The sequence below is a fragment of the Homalodisca vitripennis genome, chromosome 7 (assembly GCF_021130785.1).
Source record: "Homalodisca vitripennis isolate AUS2020 chromosome 7, UT_GWSS_2.1, whole genome shotgun sequence".
In the NCBI taxonomy this organism is placed as follows: domain Eukaryota; kingdom Metazoa; phylum Arthropoda; class Insecta; order Hemiptera; family Cicadellidae; genus Homalodisca; species Homalodisca vitripennis.
In genome coordinates, this window is record NC_060213.1 from 62,820,244 (window position 1) to 62,839,920 (window position 19,677).

At 34.3% G+C, this 19,677-nt stretch overlaps 1 protein-coding gene across 1 annotated transcript in view; it reads right to left on the reverse strand.

The window, feature by feature from the left end:
* LOC124365931 (solute carrier family 25 member 46-like) overlaps nucleotides 1-16,298 on the reverse strand; it is a 41,465-nt gene extending 25,167 nt beyond the window's left edge. The window contains exons 1-4 of the mRNA XM_046822065.1: nucleotides 16,069-16,298; nucleotides 12,081-12,187; nucleotides 5,862-6,043; nucleotides 3,633-3,689 (exon numbers count right to left, since the gene is read on the reverse strand). Coding sequence (XP_046678021.1) covers nucleotides 3,633-3,689; nucleotides 5,862-6,043; nucleotides 12,081-12,187; nucleotides 16,069-16,267 — 545 coding nt within the window. The 5' untranslated portion in view covers nucleotides 16,268-16,298. The remainder of the gene's footprint in view (nucleotides 1-3,632; nucleotides 3,690-5,861; nucleotides 6,044-12,080; nucleotides 12,188-16,068) is intronic.
* Nucleotides 16,299-19,677: the final 3,379 nt, after the last annotated feature.

Genomic DNA, 19,677 nt, shown 5'->3' on the forward strand with positions numbered 1-19,677 from the left:
AAGGTCCTTTTAGGACTAAGTGCGGGGACAAAGTGTCCTCTTCCCTCAGAAAGGAAAAAAAAGTGTATGTACTCATAATGGAGGAAGACGATAATGTTACTGACAATAATTTTTCATCTGATGAAGACAATGAGTCGAGTTCGAACAGGGACGGTGAAGGCGGCGTCACCCACCCCCAGTGGGCCACCCCACCCCAATACGTGTAATTGATGTACTATCTACATGTCATTCATGTACTATATACGTGTAATCCGCGAGTGTTTGTGCCGAAACCTAGTGCGCTGCGAGCATATACAACACGGGGACCGGCGCCTGGTGCGGATGACGAGCAAACTCGGCACGGACATGACGTCACCCGTTCCAGCCAAAGAAGCTTCCGGGATACCTTGGACCCTTTCGGCTATCCTGACTTCGTTTTGGGTAAGTAAAAAACAAACAAAAATTCACGCATTTTCTGTCACCGGTAATTTTGTCATCCGCAGTGAATGTGTTAACCCTTTCGCTGCCACAGTAATTTGGCCGATTCATGTCGAAAAACGCCGCGCGCAGTTTCCAGATGTGTGCCGTAAACCGCCGGCGCTGCATCGCATGTCACTCCCCAAAACTGCCGCGGCCGATATTGACTAATTGTAAGGGTTTAGTAAAACGTCAATAAATCTATCAAAAATTGAGATATCTGCGTAATTTTTGTTTTGTTTTGTAGGCAATAAAATTCTCCGTAATACTATATATTTCGAATTAATAATAAAACAAAACTGTTTTTTTAATCTAAATGTCTTTAGTTTTTAACTTTGAAATTTTTGTAAATTTTTATTTTTAAAATTAGATCAAATATTTTTTAATATTTTTTCTGTTATTAGTTTATACGTTTTATTGAAGAATATTATGTTAACAACGTTTCCTGCAAATTTCAGGTAAAAAAAACTAGAAATAAATTTTGTATAGCACTTTAATTAAAATAACACATTTTTTACTAAATATAGGCATATAAGAAATACTAAATGTTTCACACATTTTTTACATAATGCTCTTCAAGAAATCCTATAAAACAGGTTGAAATAATAATAGTAACACTAAATAAATTAAATATACCTAGTAAAAATGAGTTTTATAATGTAATTTTGCATAATAATATTATTTTTATATAATAATAAGATTATTTTTTGTAATAATAATTATTATGCTTTTATTTTTGTGGCACAAAAATAGTAGCCACAATAAAACAAACTTGCAAACTTGAAAGGTTACAGTACAAACTGTAAACAACAATAGACTGAAACCATTAAGTTTAAGGGTTGGCAGAAACGTCAAACAGCTGATGTCTGCCACAGCTGATTAGATCCTGTTTCATTGTTCGTATTCCGTAATATACACTAGTCATAGATTATATACTTGATGTGTTTTTCACATTGAATGCCTTTTTATCTTTCGCCACATGTATAATAATGACTTGTGATCATTATAGTAACGAAAAAATAAAATTATAACTAAAAGCCGATGACATCGGCTCATGGCGATTTTCGGTCCAAGGACGTGGGCCGATGTCATCGGCCCTCGGCGATTTTGAGTAGACATACGCGGGCCGATGACATCGGCTCTCGGCGTTTTTACGATCAAACTGCAGAGCCGATGACATCGGCTCTTGGCGGTGAAAGGGTTAAAGTGGTCATCCCAGCTTATGCATTTCTTTGAAACTAGTACTGTTGGAATTGTAATTAAATTGTTTAAATAGTTGGTGTCTTGTAAATGTTTTATAACTATATTAGTTTTTTAAAATTTTACTTTAAAAATTTTCAACAGATGTCATTTTGTTAACATTTAATACAATAACACTATTATTTTTGGAACTTTTTCTCTTATCTATCCAAACTTATGTGCTAAATGTGGTTTCTTGAGCTTAACTAGTTTTATAGATAAAAAGTTTTAAATTCAAAATCACGGCTAAAAGATCATTTCTACTTTTGTAAACACACTGTATATATATTATATATATATTGAGAGAAATTTCCACCTTTGCAACCCATAATAACTTGCTCCAACATGCCTGGGATTTTTGAACCTCTACAAAGTGTTATTGGGAATCCTTGGCAGTAGTTGTGCCACCAAACAGGGTGTCAGGGGTACTAGAGAACAACATATACTACCCTACCATATACTACCATTTTATAATTTAAAATTAGTTTCATCGGGTCACACTTCAGCAGTGACATAAATCAAACGCAAAGAATGAGATAAAAATCAAGATATGTACAAAATCTGTCAATAATTTAAACTATTAATGTACTGTCAAGTGGGAAGATTCCAGATATACTATTTACCACAATTATTTAACCCTTTTAACCCCGGCCATTAAATCAAGTGATGTGCCAGAAATCCCAAGCCATTTTCAGACAAAATGTAAGGGTTTTGTAAAAAAATCATAACTCAGTTATTTTTTAAGATATTTAGGTAATTCTTTTTTTGTTTTACTTCTTTATACATGTAGCTTACAGAAATATACAAATAAAATTATTATTTTGAAAGTAATGTTTTTAAAATGCATATACATATATAAAAAATAAATAAAAATGAAAAAATTTCAAGTTTGATCATGGAAACCATATAGATAAAAAAAATATTTGACACAAAATACCCATTTAATTTATGATATATTTAATCCTTAATAAAAGGAAACAAAAATTATAGGCCTACCTTATTTACAAGGTGAGTAACATCAATTTTTGTAAAGCCATGTAAATTTTTCTTTTTGCCATTTCTGGGCAAGGCAATGTAACAAGACCTTTGAAATTCACAGTACTTAAAATAAACATAAAACCAAAGTTATTTCTGACAAAATAACTAAAACTGTTCATAATCTAAATTTTAAAAAAAGTTTTAAAACAATATTTACATCACTACAAAATGTAAATTTTCAAGATATCCATCACTCAAATCGTCGTCACTAATCACATCCACACCATTTGCAACTAGGTTACTAATTATTGTATTTTCACTTACGGGAGACTTTGAACGATGTCTTTTACTCATTTTGAAATAAAACAAATAATAAACTAAACTTTAACTGCCGTACTTTATACTGCTTTAACCTAAAACTGTGAAGAAAACGGAATATTCACAACCACGTGATATACAGCTGTCTGCAACAAGCGTGAGCAGTCAGTCGAGACGAACTGCAATTGCTCAGTCACAGACTGACAAAATATGAAGTCAAACCATTACAAACTAATATATTTCGATGCAAAATATCTTTGTGCACAAGTCTGTGAAATTTCAAAGCATTTGGTGAAATAGGTGGCCAGTAAAGTAATAAAAAGTGCACGTCCGCACTATACGGACGTCGGGAGTTGACGCCATTTTTACGACGTCCGTATAGTACGGACGTCGGGGTTAAAAGGGTTAAAAAATAAAGAAAATATACTATAATTGAGTAAGGTTTGCAGGGTGCAGGTTGACTACTGAAACATTGTTGACCTAAAATCTTACAACTCAAACACTGTACTTATCAAACAACACTAATGAATAAGCTATAATATATTATACATGCTATAATTTGTTTAACATCTTCGATTAGACAGGCACTAGATTAAGGTTCAAACAGCCAAAAACATTACAGTAAACAAGTACAAAATTACCTTTTCAAGAGTAAATGTTGGCCCCACTGTTTGTACGTGCTCAGCCTGCTCACCTCTCTGTAAGAAGTAACAAAAATGTAAGCAGAGTATTTTTTGTTACTAAGAAGTGACAGTTATCTAATATGAAAGGAATATTATATCCTCCAGGTTTGTAAACTATCTATCTACTCTCGTTAAAAATAATATTTTATGGAAAATCATTTTCCATTGATAGTTCTCTGAACAGGTAATCCTTGCAGATTATTCCTATATGAAATCAGACTATCAAGTTGATATTTCAAAATTGTGTTCCCAGCAAAATTCCAAAATCTATCTTTCATAACATTTGAGTTTCAATTTTCCTAAGAATGAAGATAATAATATTTAGTTTTATACTTTGTGGGCTGCAAATTGTTGAAAATATATCTAAGTGTATTGAGCAGGTTTACAAACATTTGTTTAATAATTATATAAAGTATTTTGATAAAACTTTTCAAATAAACAATTTCAAAAACTTATCATTCATAATGGACGATTTTAAGTGTTACGTAATTCTATTGTAGATGATGTCCATGACAAATGCTTGATCACTATGAACTAGGTGGTTGGACATTAGTTAGTAACCAAATCTACTACCATTTGAAAAGTAATTATCACAGTAGCACACTTTGTTTGTTTTCTAAGAAATTCCAATAAGTACATTCACAGAAATGAAAGTTTCAAAGTAAAAATTCTAAATTAAAAGACACAATTTTATTAAGATTAAAAATAGAGAACTGTCCATAACCAAAGGTTTGCCATCCAAAGTGACGAACTTTCAAAGATGACCCGTTCACCTGCACAACAGAACATTTGTCCGAGTTAAGCAGAAGCCCATGATCGTCCGACCATGACTTCACCCTCTCCAGGCCCGAATTGATGTTTCGCACAGTCTCAGCTCTTCCTAATGGGTTGTAAGACAACAACAGTTGTGGAACACAGTGTATACTTTTAAATCTGCAGTGTATACAAGAAAGAGTATTGGCCCCAGGCAACTACCCAGAGGGATGCCAACGGATCTGGGTAGCACGGGAGACAGCCGATCACTAACCTTCGTTCACTGAGTTCTCCCCAATAAATACGACGAGAACCACCTGACATGAATTGTCATCAAAATGATAAAATTTAAGCTTTGCTAACAACAACTCGAAGCCAACCGAGTCGAAAGCTTGCAAAAAGTCCAAAGCAGTAACCAAGCTCTGAATTGCCTAGTCCTTTACAGAAAGCAGATCACCAGTAATAGCTGCACTTTATTCATTGTTTTTGGCCGCATATTATCGCTCTGAAAATGGATACCATAGCAACCAAATACTACATTGCGCTGTACACTGGTGTTTGATGCCTTTTTCCACGTGTGGGAGAGTAACTGTACAATTCCTGAGATCTGCGCACAACCTCATTTTTATGTCCAATTGTGTGTTACGTGTTACATCTATAGGATAATTTAATTAAATTTTTTTTCTTGAAAGTTATGATTGTTTTCTGTTTTTTATAAAATAGCAATTTGTTTTGTTTTCTTATAAATATTTATAAGAAGCCGGTTATTAAACTAAGGAAGTTAATTTTTAATGGACTGAGGAACCGCCAGATCATAGAAAAATATGACTTGCTCTGTTTTAGTTAATGTGCTTATATAGTATGTAATTGAAAAATATTTGTCTTTAAGTTTTGGAAAGAATATAGTCACTTGGTGGTATTTATGACCAGTTTCCCATCAAATTACTGCCCTCCACTAACCACTATAATCATTCAATGATCCTCCCACTTCTGGGAACATTCTTTGAACTCATTTTTTAGAATGGCTAGCAGATTCTTTACCGCCTTTTGTCTGATTTGAATATGTATAATAAGTATATAACATAGTATGAAACGAATAATTCTGATTGATTGATCAACGCATGATTGATTGGATGATGGCAAATGTCTGGAAACCTGTTATATTCTCAAATTATCCAATGACTCCTTCAGAATTTTTCCATAACCAGTCCCATTTATACGTGACACACCCTGTATCACTAAGTAATTCCTTGCGTTTTGTAGATTCAAAAACAATGAAGTAAATGCCTTTGAATTTTTGTACTGTATCAAACTTTTCTTCTTCTCACAATATACAGGTAAACAAATTGATATTGTAAAATTTTAGAGCTTACAATATAAAAAATTAAGGACATATGGAAAGCCAAATCCCAGATAAATGTCTGTGACACTTACTTGGGCCAAGGGGTGATCTTGGAGATGACATCCTCTATAGCGAGTGACATACCTCGGACCAGTAGCACACTACCCAACCCCTTCCACAGGGTGCTCAGACCTTGCCGCTGGTTCAGCCTCATGATAACCGGGAGCAGGGTGAAGGGTGTAGTGTGGTACCGCCGCCGTGAGTCGTGGTTCACCTGAACACAAAGTCATGTTATATTTTTGTTGATTTAATTTTACCTTGAACTTGTTCAAATTGAAAAGACAATATGACCTAGAAGACATCTGTTTCCGGAAAAACACACATATCTGCTATTAAATATATAGATGAGTATAACTATATAAATAGGTTATCTTTAACTATGGTAGTAATAGTAACATATTTATGATAATCTACTTATATCGTGTAATAACAAATAGTAGGTTGGGACAGAGTGGCCTCAACGCCAACATCACTTTCGGGAGGATCAGTCTTTCATCACAACATCAGTCTTTCGGGAGGTAGAAAACAAGAACTGATCATCATAATAACACGTAATTTTCACAGTAAATAAAATAAAGTCTGTTCTTTGTATTTATGCAGTTTTTTAGTTTCCCAATATCAAAAGCTCTTCCAAATATAGTTGTCTCCAGCTAATACCAAAGTACCAAGATTTCACTTTGAGCTTCATTGTCACCAACTGTTTTCTATCTCTACACATGAACACGACTTCAGATTCCAGAAGTTGTCTGTGACGTCAGATTCCAGATGATGAACTAAAGAAGAAGAACTGGAGCTACACTCAAAGTTCACATTAGCCTACTGTTGGGATTAGTTCCTTAATCTACTAAGAATTATGTGGTTAACCAGGTATAGGTGTGTCAAGTTTGTTTATCGTAAAATATAGTGTTATTATCTAAATGTATTACAACAAACAGAAAGTACTTCTGTAACATTTTCAGGGAAATCTTGGTAGATTGATTTTTAAAGTTTTGGCATGTTTTTTGTCGTTTTTCAGTCGATTTCAATATTTTAGAAAATTAACACTGCTTAATAGAAATAAAAAGACACCCACTTAGGTAAGATAACAACATCCATACAGTAAAATTTGACATATTCACCCTGGTTACAAACAATGAAATATTTTGTAACCGAAAGTTTGGCAAGCAAGGAATGCCACATGGACAAGCTTGATCACCTTCTTCCACAAGTTGGCCAATGGAGTGGGAGAGGAGGTTTATTTCCTATTATGAAAAAACTTGCCTGTACAATTTTTAAAAACCTTTATAAGTCCTATTGTGTTAGTCTTCAGATGTTATACTAGTAGGATAGCTACTTTTTACTTTTCAGTGTAATAGGATCTGAAATTTAAATACTATAAATACCTGATTAATTCCTTTTTTCTAAAATAAATTCTATTTACTTTATAACATTTTCACTTATGTATTATTGCCCTTATGTAACCACACAAATTAAAAATATCCAGTGCATTGGTTTAGTTTTAAACAGAATAAACATTTTTCAAATCATACAATTTTAAAACTCTACAGAAAACAGTTCCAGCAGAGTATTTCATGTATACATAATTATGTATAAAGGTTATTTTTGACGATGGAAGTATTGTGAAGGAAACAGGATTTTTCCGGACATTTGCCATCGTTTCAGTGAAACAATGGCAAATGGACAATGGCAGTGAAACAACGCTACTGTGGTACTTGACTCAGTAGCGTATAAAGAAAAGATTGCGGAAACACTTTAAATACTGGCAAATATACAGTTTTAAATAAAGACCCGACTGATTCATTTGAACGCAAAGTAGCAAACACCTTAAGAAAACATAAAGAATTTTTTTCAGATAAATTTAGATCTAAATTAACTCCTCACCACTCAAAAATCCCCCATATGTATGGCCTTTCCCAAAATCCACAAACCTACCATCCCTCTTCGGCCCATCATTAGTTCTCGTGATTCACCTTGCAGGGAATTGTCTAAAGTCCTCTTGGACATCTTAACGCCATTGGTAGGAAAAACTGACTCTTTCATCAAAAATTCCAGGGATTTCGTAGAGAAGTCAAAATCCTAAAGTTGACTGAAACTGACAAACTGGTAAGTTTTGATGTCGAAAGTCTATTTACAAATGTACCAGTTCCAGAAACTCTCGGAATTATTAAATCACGTCTCAAAGAAGACCAAACATTAAAGGATAGAACTAAACTTCCCGTGCCAGTAATTATGGAACTGTTAGAACTATGCACTCAATGCAATTATTTTGAGTTAGAGGGTAAAATTTACCGTCAAGATGAGGGGATGGCAATGGGTTTCTCCACTGTCTCCTATTTTTCGCCAATATCTTTATGGAGGAATTCGAGCGAAAAGCTTTGGCTTCAGCTCAGTTCAAACCGAAGATTTGGTGGAGGTATGTGGATGATAACCTTTGTTATTTTTTTCTCATGGAGACATTGAATTAAATAATTTTTTTTGAATCACATTAATAGTATTTCTCCTTCCATCCGCCTCACAATGGAAGTGGAAGTCCAAAACAAGCTTCCCTTTTTGGATGTGTGTGTGTATTAAGAGATAGGGATGTCCTTAAGACAACTATTTTTCGAAAGATAACACACACAGGAAAATATTTAAATTATCAATCCAACCATCAAAAATCTGTCAAAGAAGGAGTAGCCTACTCGTTGTTTGATAGAGCAAAGAGCTTGTGCTCAGATAAAGATGGACTAAAAGAAGAATTTAAGAAAATTGAATCGGATCTCAGAAGCAATGGATACCCTCAATTAGTAATTAATAAGTGCAAACGAACCAGAAGAATCATTCCTGAGTCAGAAAAACAGATTTGTGATAAATTTGCGTTTATGTCAATCCCTTATGTGCCGGGATTATCGGAGAAAATTAGAAGAGTAGGTAGAAAAGTACAACATTAGAACCGCGTTTAAAACACACAACACTCTTAGACAAAGTCTCGTAAAAACAAAACCAAAAAATGGCACACAGGATTCCAAAAACTGTGTTTACAGTATAAAATGTAGCTGCAAATAGGGAATACATAGGCGAGACAAAAAGACCACTAAACGTAAGGATAAAAGAACACAAGAAAACACGAGAAAGGGTTTTCACAGAAAAGTCAAAAATTGCACACCATTGTTGGTCCGAAGACCATCATATGAATTGGGATGAAGCCCACATAATACATCGGGAACCACATTTCTTCAAAAGGAAATTAATTGAGGCAACATACATTAAATTGGCAGACCAACCAATCAGTCAACCATCAGTCGAGATTAGGCCGCTTTGGTTGCCAAATTCTAAAAAAATGAACTAAAGAGAAAACCAAAAGTATCAAATGGATCGGATATTTGTAATAAACCAATGCGGAGTCACAATATGGTTTTAAGAAGTTCATCTCGCATGAACCAATAATAAACGAAAGGGCCCATTCCTGTTCCCCTTCCCTTGTATTTCCGCCATATTGTTTTAGCCAGCCGTCACGATAGCCCATTGGCTAGTCCCTCTGGTCAGTCGTAGGTGGTCAGTAGACGAGTGAAGACGCATTGTGACCTGTTTCCGTAGTTTACATTTAATGATTAGTGTTTTGTATAGTTTTGTATTAAGTGCAAGTCTTTAGTGTTAGTGAAGTTGACAACAACATGTAGGTTGTGATTCCTAACTTAGGCGTGCCACAACGCTTTAGTAAGATTTGTTTATTTTAACTTAGTTTGTAATTATGTATTAGGTTAGTTCTTTACCTGAAGAAGAGATCAGATTGCAGATCTCGAAACGTAGTGTTACTGTTTTCTTGTTTCACTGAACGATGGCAAATGTCCGGAAAAATCCTGTTTCCTTCATAATTATGTAGTGCTTTCAAAAAGAAAAGCACAACATCGATAGCGCATTTGCTATAAATAACTTACATTCTTCACATTATAATTTCATAAGAAATATTTGGCTTTACCCCTTGAATGCTACTCCTATGTTAACACGGTCGAAACATTTGCTTCACTACACAACGCTTGACAGCTTGAAGATGATACACATTGGCCTCTAGTAGTGTTTATTTGAACTAATATAAATCTACATTAGTGCTGTTTAATTGCTACTACATTCCAAGGATCAACTAAGTAACAATCACGAAAGCACATGATGAAATTTTACATGGACATTAGAAACAGAATGTTATTGTTTCCTAGTTTTTTAAATTTCTTTTTTGTAGCTGCTGCTGCAAGTATTTTTATATTCTACTTTGGTTGTGGTTCAGTTGGTGAGGCAGGAATTGGATGTAATAATGATAAGGATATTTTATAAATTTTAGATTTGCCTGTATGCGTTGTAGTGATTTAGGCTTTCAGCAGCTTAACTTTTCTGGAAATTACGGTCATAGGGTTGCGGACTCAATTTATCAAACACAATCTGACATGATGTATCAGGAGATTCTGATTGCAACTGGTTAAATGAGGATATCGCTGGTTACTCCTGGTGGACGAGAAACACGGTACATTTGTACATCAAGTAAGAGAAACACGCTAGATTTGTGCATCAAGTAAGAGAAACACGCTACATTTGTGCACCAAGTAAGAGAAACACGCTACATTTGTGCATCAAGTAAGAGAAACACGCTACATTTGTGCATCAAGTAAGAGAAACACGCTACATTTGTGCATCAAGTAAGAGAAACACGCTAAATTTGTGCATCAAGTAAGAGAAACACGCTACATTTGTGCATCAAGTAAACTCTGTGTAACAGCACCATTTCAAAACTCAGCGCTTAAAGGATTATCAATATCTGACCTAGGTACTTTGGTATTCTCTGAAGGCCATTATTTGTTGTGAGTTTTCCTTATCACGAACCAAAATAGATTACAGTATTAAAAATAACAGACTTTATTTAACCTGATTTGAAATTACAAGTAATTATGGCGAACTGTTAAAGTATTCTGTTTCCCAAACGGAAGCGATGTCAGTGAGAGTTGAGTTAAATGTATCGCTACCAGTCGCCGATACTTGCGATCGCTACATGTATTCTTCCAATAAAAAACTGTCCTCTTCAGCTCTAGGTAAATCTCAGGGGTGAAGATATGTATTCATGATGAAATTATAAATTAATCAAGAGCATGACAATCAATCGGGTATTTTTAGATTCACTATGAAATAAGGAAAGTACCAGTAACATATAATGAAGTTTATCTTTGTCCTTGATAAGGAAAACTCATCCAAAAATAGTGGCCTCCTGATAATACCAAAGTACCCTGACCTACTCTTCACCTTAAATTGACCATCAGAATGGCTGCAGTATAATAAGCGGCCACCACCGCAATCGAATCATCAATATTCAAGTCTATCTCAAAATACTTAAAACAAATTGTTGAACCAAATTACGTAATAGGTATTTCAAATAACAATATAGTTCCATTACAGATCGGTAGTATTAGTGTCAGTAACAGGTTATTCAGTTGTAACATATTACCGGGATACTGTTATTTCAGTAACAGCTGGGCTGAATGACTTAGTGTTCTCCTAACGACTTTCTGGTTTTAGGTTACTCAATAACCAATAACAGCTGCAGCAATTTGGTACTAACAATGAGACTAGAAATGGAAATTGTACACTTGGAATGTTACTACGCGATATAAGTAGGTTTAAATTAGGTTATTGTAAATATGTTACTAGTATTACCAAAGTTGAAAGATAACATATACAAGCGATCACATGATCTGAGCTTGAATTTGGGTATTATTGCGGGATGTTTTTCTTTTTTTTGCCAGAAGTGCCCGAAGGCGCCACCAAAGCCTGCAATGATGCCTAGGGGCATTTCTGGTCGGTACTTTCCCAACCTCAGATCACGTCCCAGATCGTCCAACTTCTCCGACTTCAGATCATGTTACCAGAGTAACAGGTTACTGGAACTAAATACCTCATAACGATTGTGTTGTTGGGCGCTTTTTATAATGCAGCCATAATAATATTTGCTGTATTTTAATTGAAAAGGTGAAATAACTTCAAATGCACTTTCAACAATAGTTTATATTTTTATAAACATTCTCCCTGCCGAAAAGTTCACCTTCATTCTGAGGCCTTATTAAACAAAAGCATACTATAAACCACACATAGTACTGAGAGGAATAACGACAATACGTCAATAGCCATCTTTTCTCTGGCGATGGGTTCTCTAGCCTTTACTCTAGCTGGGGTTACGACTCGAAAATTAACTTTTAAGCAAATTTAATCAAGTCCTTTTTGTGTTCACTTACTTGACATTGTCGGCGTATGACCACAAATGGATGACTGAGCAGATTTTCTGTTATGAGTGTTGCAATTCCTACACCGTCAGTGATGAATTTCTTTGTGGTCAAGTATGCTGAAACACATACACATAGCCTACTTAAGAACGATTACCGATTAGGATCACTAACAAATACACTGCAAATAAATTAAGATTCAATCACACATACTAATATGAGTGTTATAACACTGTATGAAGAGACTCATTAGACCAACATTTTTGAATGCTGCTTATTCAAACACCTGTATCTGAAAAACCACATTAAACAGAATTGTTGTAAAATGAGCCAAAAAAAGAAAAAAATTTAAATCAACCTGTAAACATGAGATATTAAAAAAAACAATAATTAATATTGAATTCAAGAAATATTGATAAAAAGCTCTGGACATCTTGTGTTATTTAGTCCTTTCAGTGTTATCTGCACCCTTAGCATCTATCTTATCATTGTTATATTATCTGAGCATTTTCTGGTTAGTACTGGGAGAGACTTTAAGTGGGCCTACACGTTAGTCGATCGTTCGAACCATTCAATACAATATCTAACTTTGATATTATATATCAATCGAGCATGACAAGAATTGTAATATATTAACAACAAGAATAATACATTACAGTTTTTAATCTCTTTATAACTTCTCAAACTTTTCTTGACTGCCAAGAAGTTTAATAATTTTTTATCTCACACAATATCTTCGAGGAAGTAGCCTTCACTCATTATCGACTGTTTTTATTGAATGTTTCGATTGTTTTTAATAAACTGAAGGATTTGATATTAAAATGTATTTAACTTAACATATAACTTCAACTGTTTAATGATAAAAATAACAAAAAAACAAAAAGAAATAACTATTTTTCAAGAATTTGTAAATGGTGATGAATATGAGGAAACTGTGTGATAGTTCTAGGCAACATGTCAGGGAAACTTGAGGAGTGGAATAGGGGTAGACTGTCTAGCAGACAATCTTTGTAATTTGTTTTGTACTGCAGGGAAGTGCACCTGTCTGGGGAGAATCCTTTTCTCCATTTCACAAAAGTGGTTACTCACTGCTATTCAGGCAATCTATAAATACTGTATATAACTTCAACTGTTTAATGATAAAAATAACAAAAAAAACAAAAAGAAATAACTATTTTTCAAGAATTTGTAAATGGTGATGAATATGAGGAAACTGTGTGAGATAGTTCTAGGCAACATGTCAGAGAAACTTGAGGAGTGGAATAGGGGTAGACTGTCTAGCAGACAATCTTTGTAATTTTTGTTTTGTACTGCAGGGAAGTGCACCTGTCTGGGGAGAATCCTTTTCTCCATTTCACAAAAGTGGTTACTCACTGCTATTCAGGCAATCTATAAATACTGTAACGTTTCTCTGAAATGTAGGTCTAGACAAAAGTTGGTTTTGTTATTTGTTAATGTTATTATCGTAACCCAGCAGGGATCACTTCTAGCTGGTTTATACCTTCCAGTTGAACCCACCACTGGGCACAGCAGAAACCGATGTGTCACTTAAATCTGGGCAACCTTATGGATGTGCAGGAGCGGCACATAGCTAACCGCAAATGTTGAGATTCTGGGGTTCATGGGCAATTCGATATGTCTAGTCTACTATGAGAGATGACTGTTGGATTTGGTGGGGTTTGTTCCCTAACCTCAGAGGTTCTTTCTAACCTCAACAAGGGTGTGCCACCCCTTGCCTACTTTTACTGGAGAGGCTGGTTCAGAGCTAGCCTCCCCTTCTTTCGCGGAGACATGATTTTGAGATGTAGTGCCCTAATTCTTCCTCATGGATCTCGATAGGAAGCGGCCCCTACTCCTTAACCTTACCCATCGTGAATATCCTGTCACTCTGGAAGCAGCGCAAAGGTTTTTACAGGACAAAGTGCAATTTATAAGCTTCTTGTCCTAAGAGAACAAATGACATTATCATATTTATTTATGCAGAAGTTAATGTAATATAATTCTTGTAGCGTACCAGTATTATATAATATAGAAGTTAATATAATAAATCAAATCATATTTATTTATGCAGTTAATGTAATATACTTCTTGTAGTGTACCAGTATTATATAATATATGTTAATATAATAAATCAAATCATTCGATAATAATCGTCTAACAAATTTAGGCCACTTATTAAAATCTTCCCTTACGCTCATTTATCACCATTTACAAATTCCTCAAAAATTAGTTAATCCGTGTTGTTTACATTGAACGTTACTAGATAGTTAATAGGCTAAGTTGAAATCATATGGTAATTTAAATAAATTTTAATATTAAATTCCTTATTTGATATAAACAATTGAAACATTATATAAAAATAACTGAATAACGAATGTAGGCCGCTTATTAAAGTACCTAGTACTGCATTATCATTTTGTGTTACTGTAGCTTACGGATAACATCATATACACATTATTCAACTACTGTGAATTCAGTTCTAATACCATCAACTAATTCCACAAGTTTGAAATACATGAGTTTGAGTATTGGATATGTGGTTACAGTACCACCCTGCGCTGATGTTCGGAGGCATTTATGTCAGCCTGACAGAAGCTTGTATTCTCAGAAGATCGTTGTAATAAAAATACTATCTATCTTTACTTTTGAGCTAAAATCCCCTCAATTTTTATTATTGTTATTTTACATAACCAAAGATGGCGTGATTACTGCTGTCAGTATTGACCAAGCAAGTCATGGTTAGCCTTTTGGAATTTTGTACCAGAGTAGACCCAGTAAGCAGCCTACACTCATTTTTCGGATGTTTTTATCGAATGGTTCGATGTTTTTATCTGAATGAATAGTTCGATATTACAATTTATTTAACTTAGCATACGATTTCAACTTATTAGTTATAGTAATTTGAATGTAAACAATGAACAGCAAGAGGTAACTAATATTTTGAGACTTTGAAAATGGCGATGAATATGAGATACTTCTCACAAGTGATGAAATTTGTCTTTCTTCCATTTCGCAAAAGCAGTTACTGGGTAGGGTACGATAAGCAGACCCGGTTTTTTATATCGAAGAATGTAGTCTTCGATACCTAATATTCGCATCTCAAATCCTAGACTATCAATTGATATAAAAGTATCTATAGCCTAGTCCTCAATAACAATCATATGTTTTAAATTAAAATATGAATTTAATATTTACAGTGGTCAAACAAATTATTATAACCAAAATTAGGAAAACTGAAGACGACCATATTTGCTCCTCTCACAGTTATAGTTGTTTCTTTCCCACAAATGAGTCCAACATGTTGAAGCCACAAAAACAATATATTTTATTTACGTCTTATCATCTTTCAAAGCAATGTCTTGTAGTTTTCTAAAATTTACTGCCATTTTTAATAATTAAAATTACTTATGTAAAATTGAAATATTACCCTACGTGTATTTTTTAAAAAGTGTTTACAGCTGTTGATATAGACTATTTAAGTTAATAATTCAAAATAATGAATCAGTATCGATTGATTATATCAATGATTATGTAATATCATTTGCCAATTTCGATATAAAAAAACCGGGTCCGCTTATCGTACCCTACCCCGGTTACTCATTGAAAGCCGCTTATTAAACTCTCCCCTTGTATTGTATTTTATTGACCAGTACTATCTCCAGGGATGGTCTGCATGTTGAAACATGTCACGTTTTAATGTTGATTTATTCAACTACTAGTTTCTTTTACAAAGTGTTTGTTTTTCAGGTTTTTCTAAACTTAATTGTTTTCTGCTTAATTTATAATTCACTTTTAAAGCAGCAATATCTTGTAAAAAAAAACCCATACAATATGAGGTAACAAAAGTAAATATTTACTCACTATCCAATACAAATATTAATACTAAAATTAGGACTAGTTTTGTGAGTATCCCGGCTTATAAATCTACTGAAAAAACCTGCACTTACACTAGGGTTAGCCTAGTAACACTAATTCTAAAAGAAAAGAATCAGGCACCAACCTTGATCTTCATCAGAATTCACACGTGCAACTGGAGCTTTAGGCTTATCAAATAAAGTTCTAGGAGGTTTTCTTTTATCGTATCTCGGAGTAGCTTCGTAGGAACTGCTGTGAAATATTTCTTCATTTCTAACGTCCCATTCATCGTCTTCATCACCATAACCATCCTGTGGACCAAAATAACCTTTCATTCCGGCCATTTTGACAGATAGAGAGTGATCCCAAATAATCTACAAGGAATCAGCTGATCTATAAACCATATGATTAAGCGCTCTTCATAGCCTTATGACCACAAAGAATTTAAGCATGGAACAAGTACACGCACTATAAAGAGATTTTGTTATTTGGTTTATTCTACGCCAGAAGCATTTTAACTTAAATCGTACTAAACGTTTTTACAAGAAAACGGTCCATACCCATTTAAAAATAATAAGCAAGGCTGTTGGAAGTGAAATAAATAAATAAATAATTATTCGTATAATAGTGCTTAGTAGATAATATATTCTATTTGATTTCCAACGGACATCTCATCCAAGGCATCTGCATTCAGTTTTCACGTTTTTCAATACAAAATATTGGCTGAAGTTACAGAACTCTTGTGCTTAGAAGTAGATTTTACATTTCATAATACAACTCAAATGCACACGCAATAGTATTATATTAGTTTATATACACAGCAATCAAGAGCAGGGTCAGACTTGGCTCTTAAAAGAAATATAAACCTTAAACTTTGACTTTCCTTCTATGCCTTGAGTCTAGAAGGTGCATTGACGCATCCACGAATTTAGTGGGAGGTTCAGAGGTACTTCCACGAATTGATATCTTAAACTCAAAAGATTATTGTTTGAAAGTAAAAAGCTGCTATTAACGTCAGTACAGGTCGTAGAATTAGAACATTTCCCCAATAAGATAGTCTCTTAAATAAACATAAAAGCAAAGCAGTCCCTAGAAAGATAGGAACTCTTGGACATTCCACAAGGAGCATTTTTACTTATTTTTTGAACTTATTGTCAGCAGGCTAACTCCTAAGAGTATACTGGTACTAATCTAAAGCAGAAAAAGTAAGTCACAAAACAGGGGGTTTTCGTAATGTAATTACTTCCCCTTCCCGTTTTCCATGACTAAGAGATTGATCACTATTGATTAGTATAGTCAGATTTTAATAGTACCGGTATTAATTAAGTAAGGATTATACTTTTAAGCCAGTCAATGCGAGACAGTTTTATAAAAGGACTTAAGTCACCAGTTATAAGGTTAAGGTTATTAAAAAAATAGAACACTGAGTCTTTTTAAGATGCATTGAATATATATTTTGGTATGTCGGACACATAGGCAATAAGTAGCTTTACACTCATTACTTCTATCAATGGGACTAAAGACATAAAGGGTGGTAATTTGGTTCAGAATGCAATGTTGAATCTATCAGTTGCCACCATGAAGTGTTATTTCTATGAACTACGGAAACATCAAAGGCAATCTCTTGCTAAAATAACTGTTTTAATTGTAGCAAACTATGTAATTATTCTAAAATGTGTAAAGGGAAGTCTGTCGGCTTTCGTACACCAACACGATCTCATATAGGTATCTTCAACTTAACTCTTATGCATAGCCGTTGCTTTACCAACTGTATTATACAGTTAATGATCAAATGCGAGATTAGAGAGAAGACGGATGCACCAATCGATGCAGGGAGTTCAAAAAGTTTCGTTGGATATGATACTGTTGCTAATACATATACAGGGTTTAAATTAAGTCCTGATACGCCTGGATATATTCCAAACGGATTTAGATATGGATGCACAACCTGCCACTATACTTATTAAAATACTTTTTGAATTTTTTTGAATGGTAAAAATTTCCCCCTTTTTAGGAGGATGCGGGGAGGTAACTTTAAGTTGCAAATCCCTATCTTGTGACATGTCATTTTAAAGGCCTATTCAATAGAAACGCGATGACATGGACAAAACACCTCTGTGCCGTTTATAGTAAAGGTTATGGGCAAATAACGCAAAATGTAATAATCCTTAGTGATAATGGTAATGTACTGCGCATTTCAACACAATGCATGCGAGATATCTTTTAGTAAGACGTCGAGGTGTCAAATGTATCGCTTTATGTAGTACTAATGTTTCTGTTGTGGATAGTTTTGGTTCTTGAATGATTTGAAAGTTTTGGTGTCTTTCTAGGTGGCATTACAATGTATGAGGTAGGTAATTTGCCCATAACTTTTGCTAGGATCGTTGTAGTGATTTTTTGTTCTTGTCATCGTGTTTCGATTGAATATACCTTTAACATGACATGTCACAAGATAGGGATTGCAATTTGAAAGTTTAAAGTACCCCGTACCCTCCTTTTAAAGGAGGGGAATTTTTTATCACTCATAATATGTTATAAAGTATTTTAATAAGTATGGTGAAGGTTGTACATCGATATCTTGATCAGTTTTGAATATATCCAGGCGTCTTAGGACTTAAATTACACCCTGAGATGTAAGGTGTTATTTGCATTTAGCTTTTGCTAGGAACGTCGTAGAGATATTTATTCATGTCACCGTGTTTCTATTAAATAGACAATTAAAATTATGTGTCTCAAGATAGGGGTCGCAATTTTAAAATTTAAAGTTTTCCCCGTATATCTTCTTGAAAAAGAGGAGGGGAATGTTTTATCATTCAAAACATCCGAGTAAGTATTTTAATAAGTATGGTGAAGGTTGTACATCGATATCTAGATAAGTTTGGAATATATCCAAGCGTATCAAGACGTAATTTACACCCTGTATGTATGGTATATATCAGTATTATTTTAGAACCAAATAAGATTTTGTTGTGATTTAATTTTGTATGTTCTAGACCATTAATACAAGGGCATTAAACTTCCTGCAGAATCTGCTGATTTTATTTTATGTCATGATATTTTCAAATGCCAGTCATGTGTATACATTTGATTTGCATATTAAAAAGATCCATTAACAATTTATAGCCTTACCTTTATGGAGACAACTACCTGTGAACCTCTTCAATTATATAACACCAGATTGGAGACTTGATGTTATGTTACTCAAGATCTCTGGTTATATGCCTAAGAATGTTCCTTTGACAAATTCTTCGGGTTTGTGATATCTTCTAGGGAAGTTTGGTCGAAGGGAAGTAATATTGTGCCTCCAGCTGAGCTTAAATGGCTTACTGATAACTCTAAAACAGAAAGTGGGACATCTGCTGGAATTGAGGGGATGGGATCATGTAATCAATATGTGGTATTTATGGGTCCTCTCCCACAGATTCTGAGGCAGATGTCTGAGCCATAATGGATAGCGTTCATGATAGAGAGTCTATGTGTGCGGTATAAGATCAAGACGATCTGTATTTTCACAGATAACGAAGCAGTGTTCAAGACTGTTGTGTATTTAATCTCTAAGTACAATAGCTTAAAAAGTATTTTGAACTCTAAGAGCATGAAAAATATTCTGGGCGAGTAGAAAGGATTGGTGGCACTCCTCGCCAATATCCATGGAAAATAAACCCTGGGGGTGGCGAATTACGGTTATTTCAGTTTCAGGCATTTTCACCTTGTAAGAGGGGGAGTCTAACGTTTTTCCTGCCTTTATAATTGT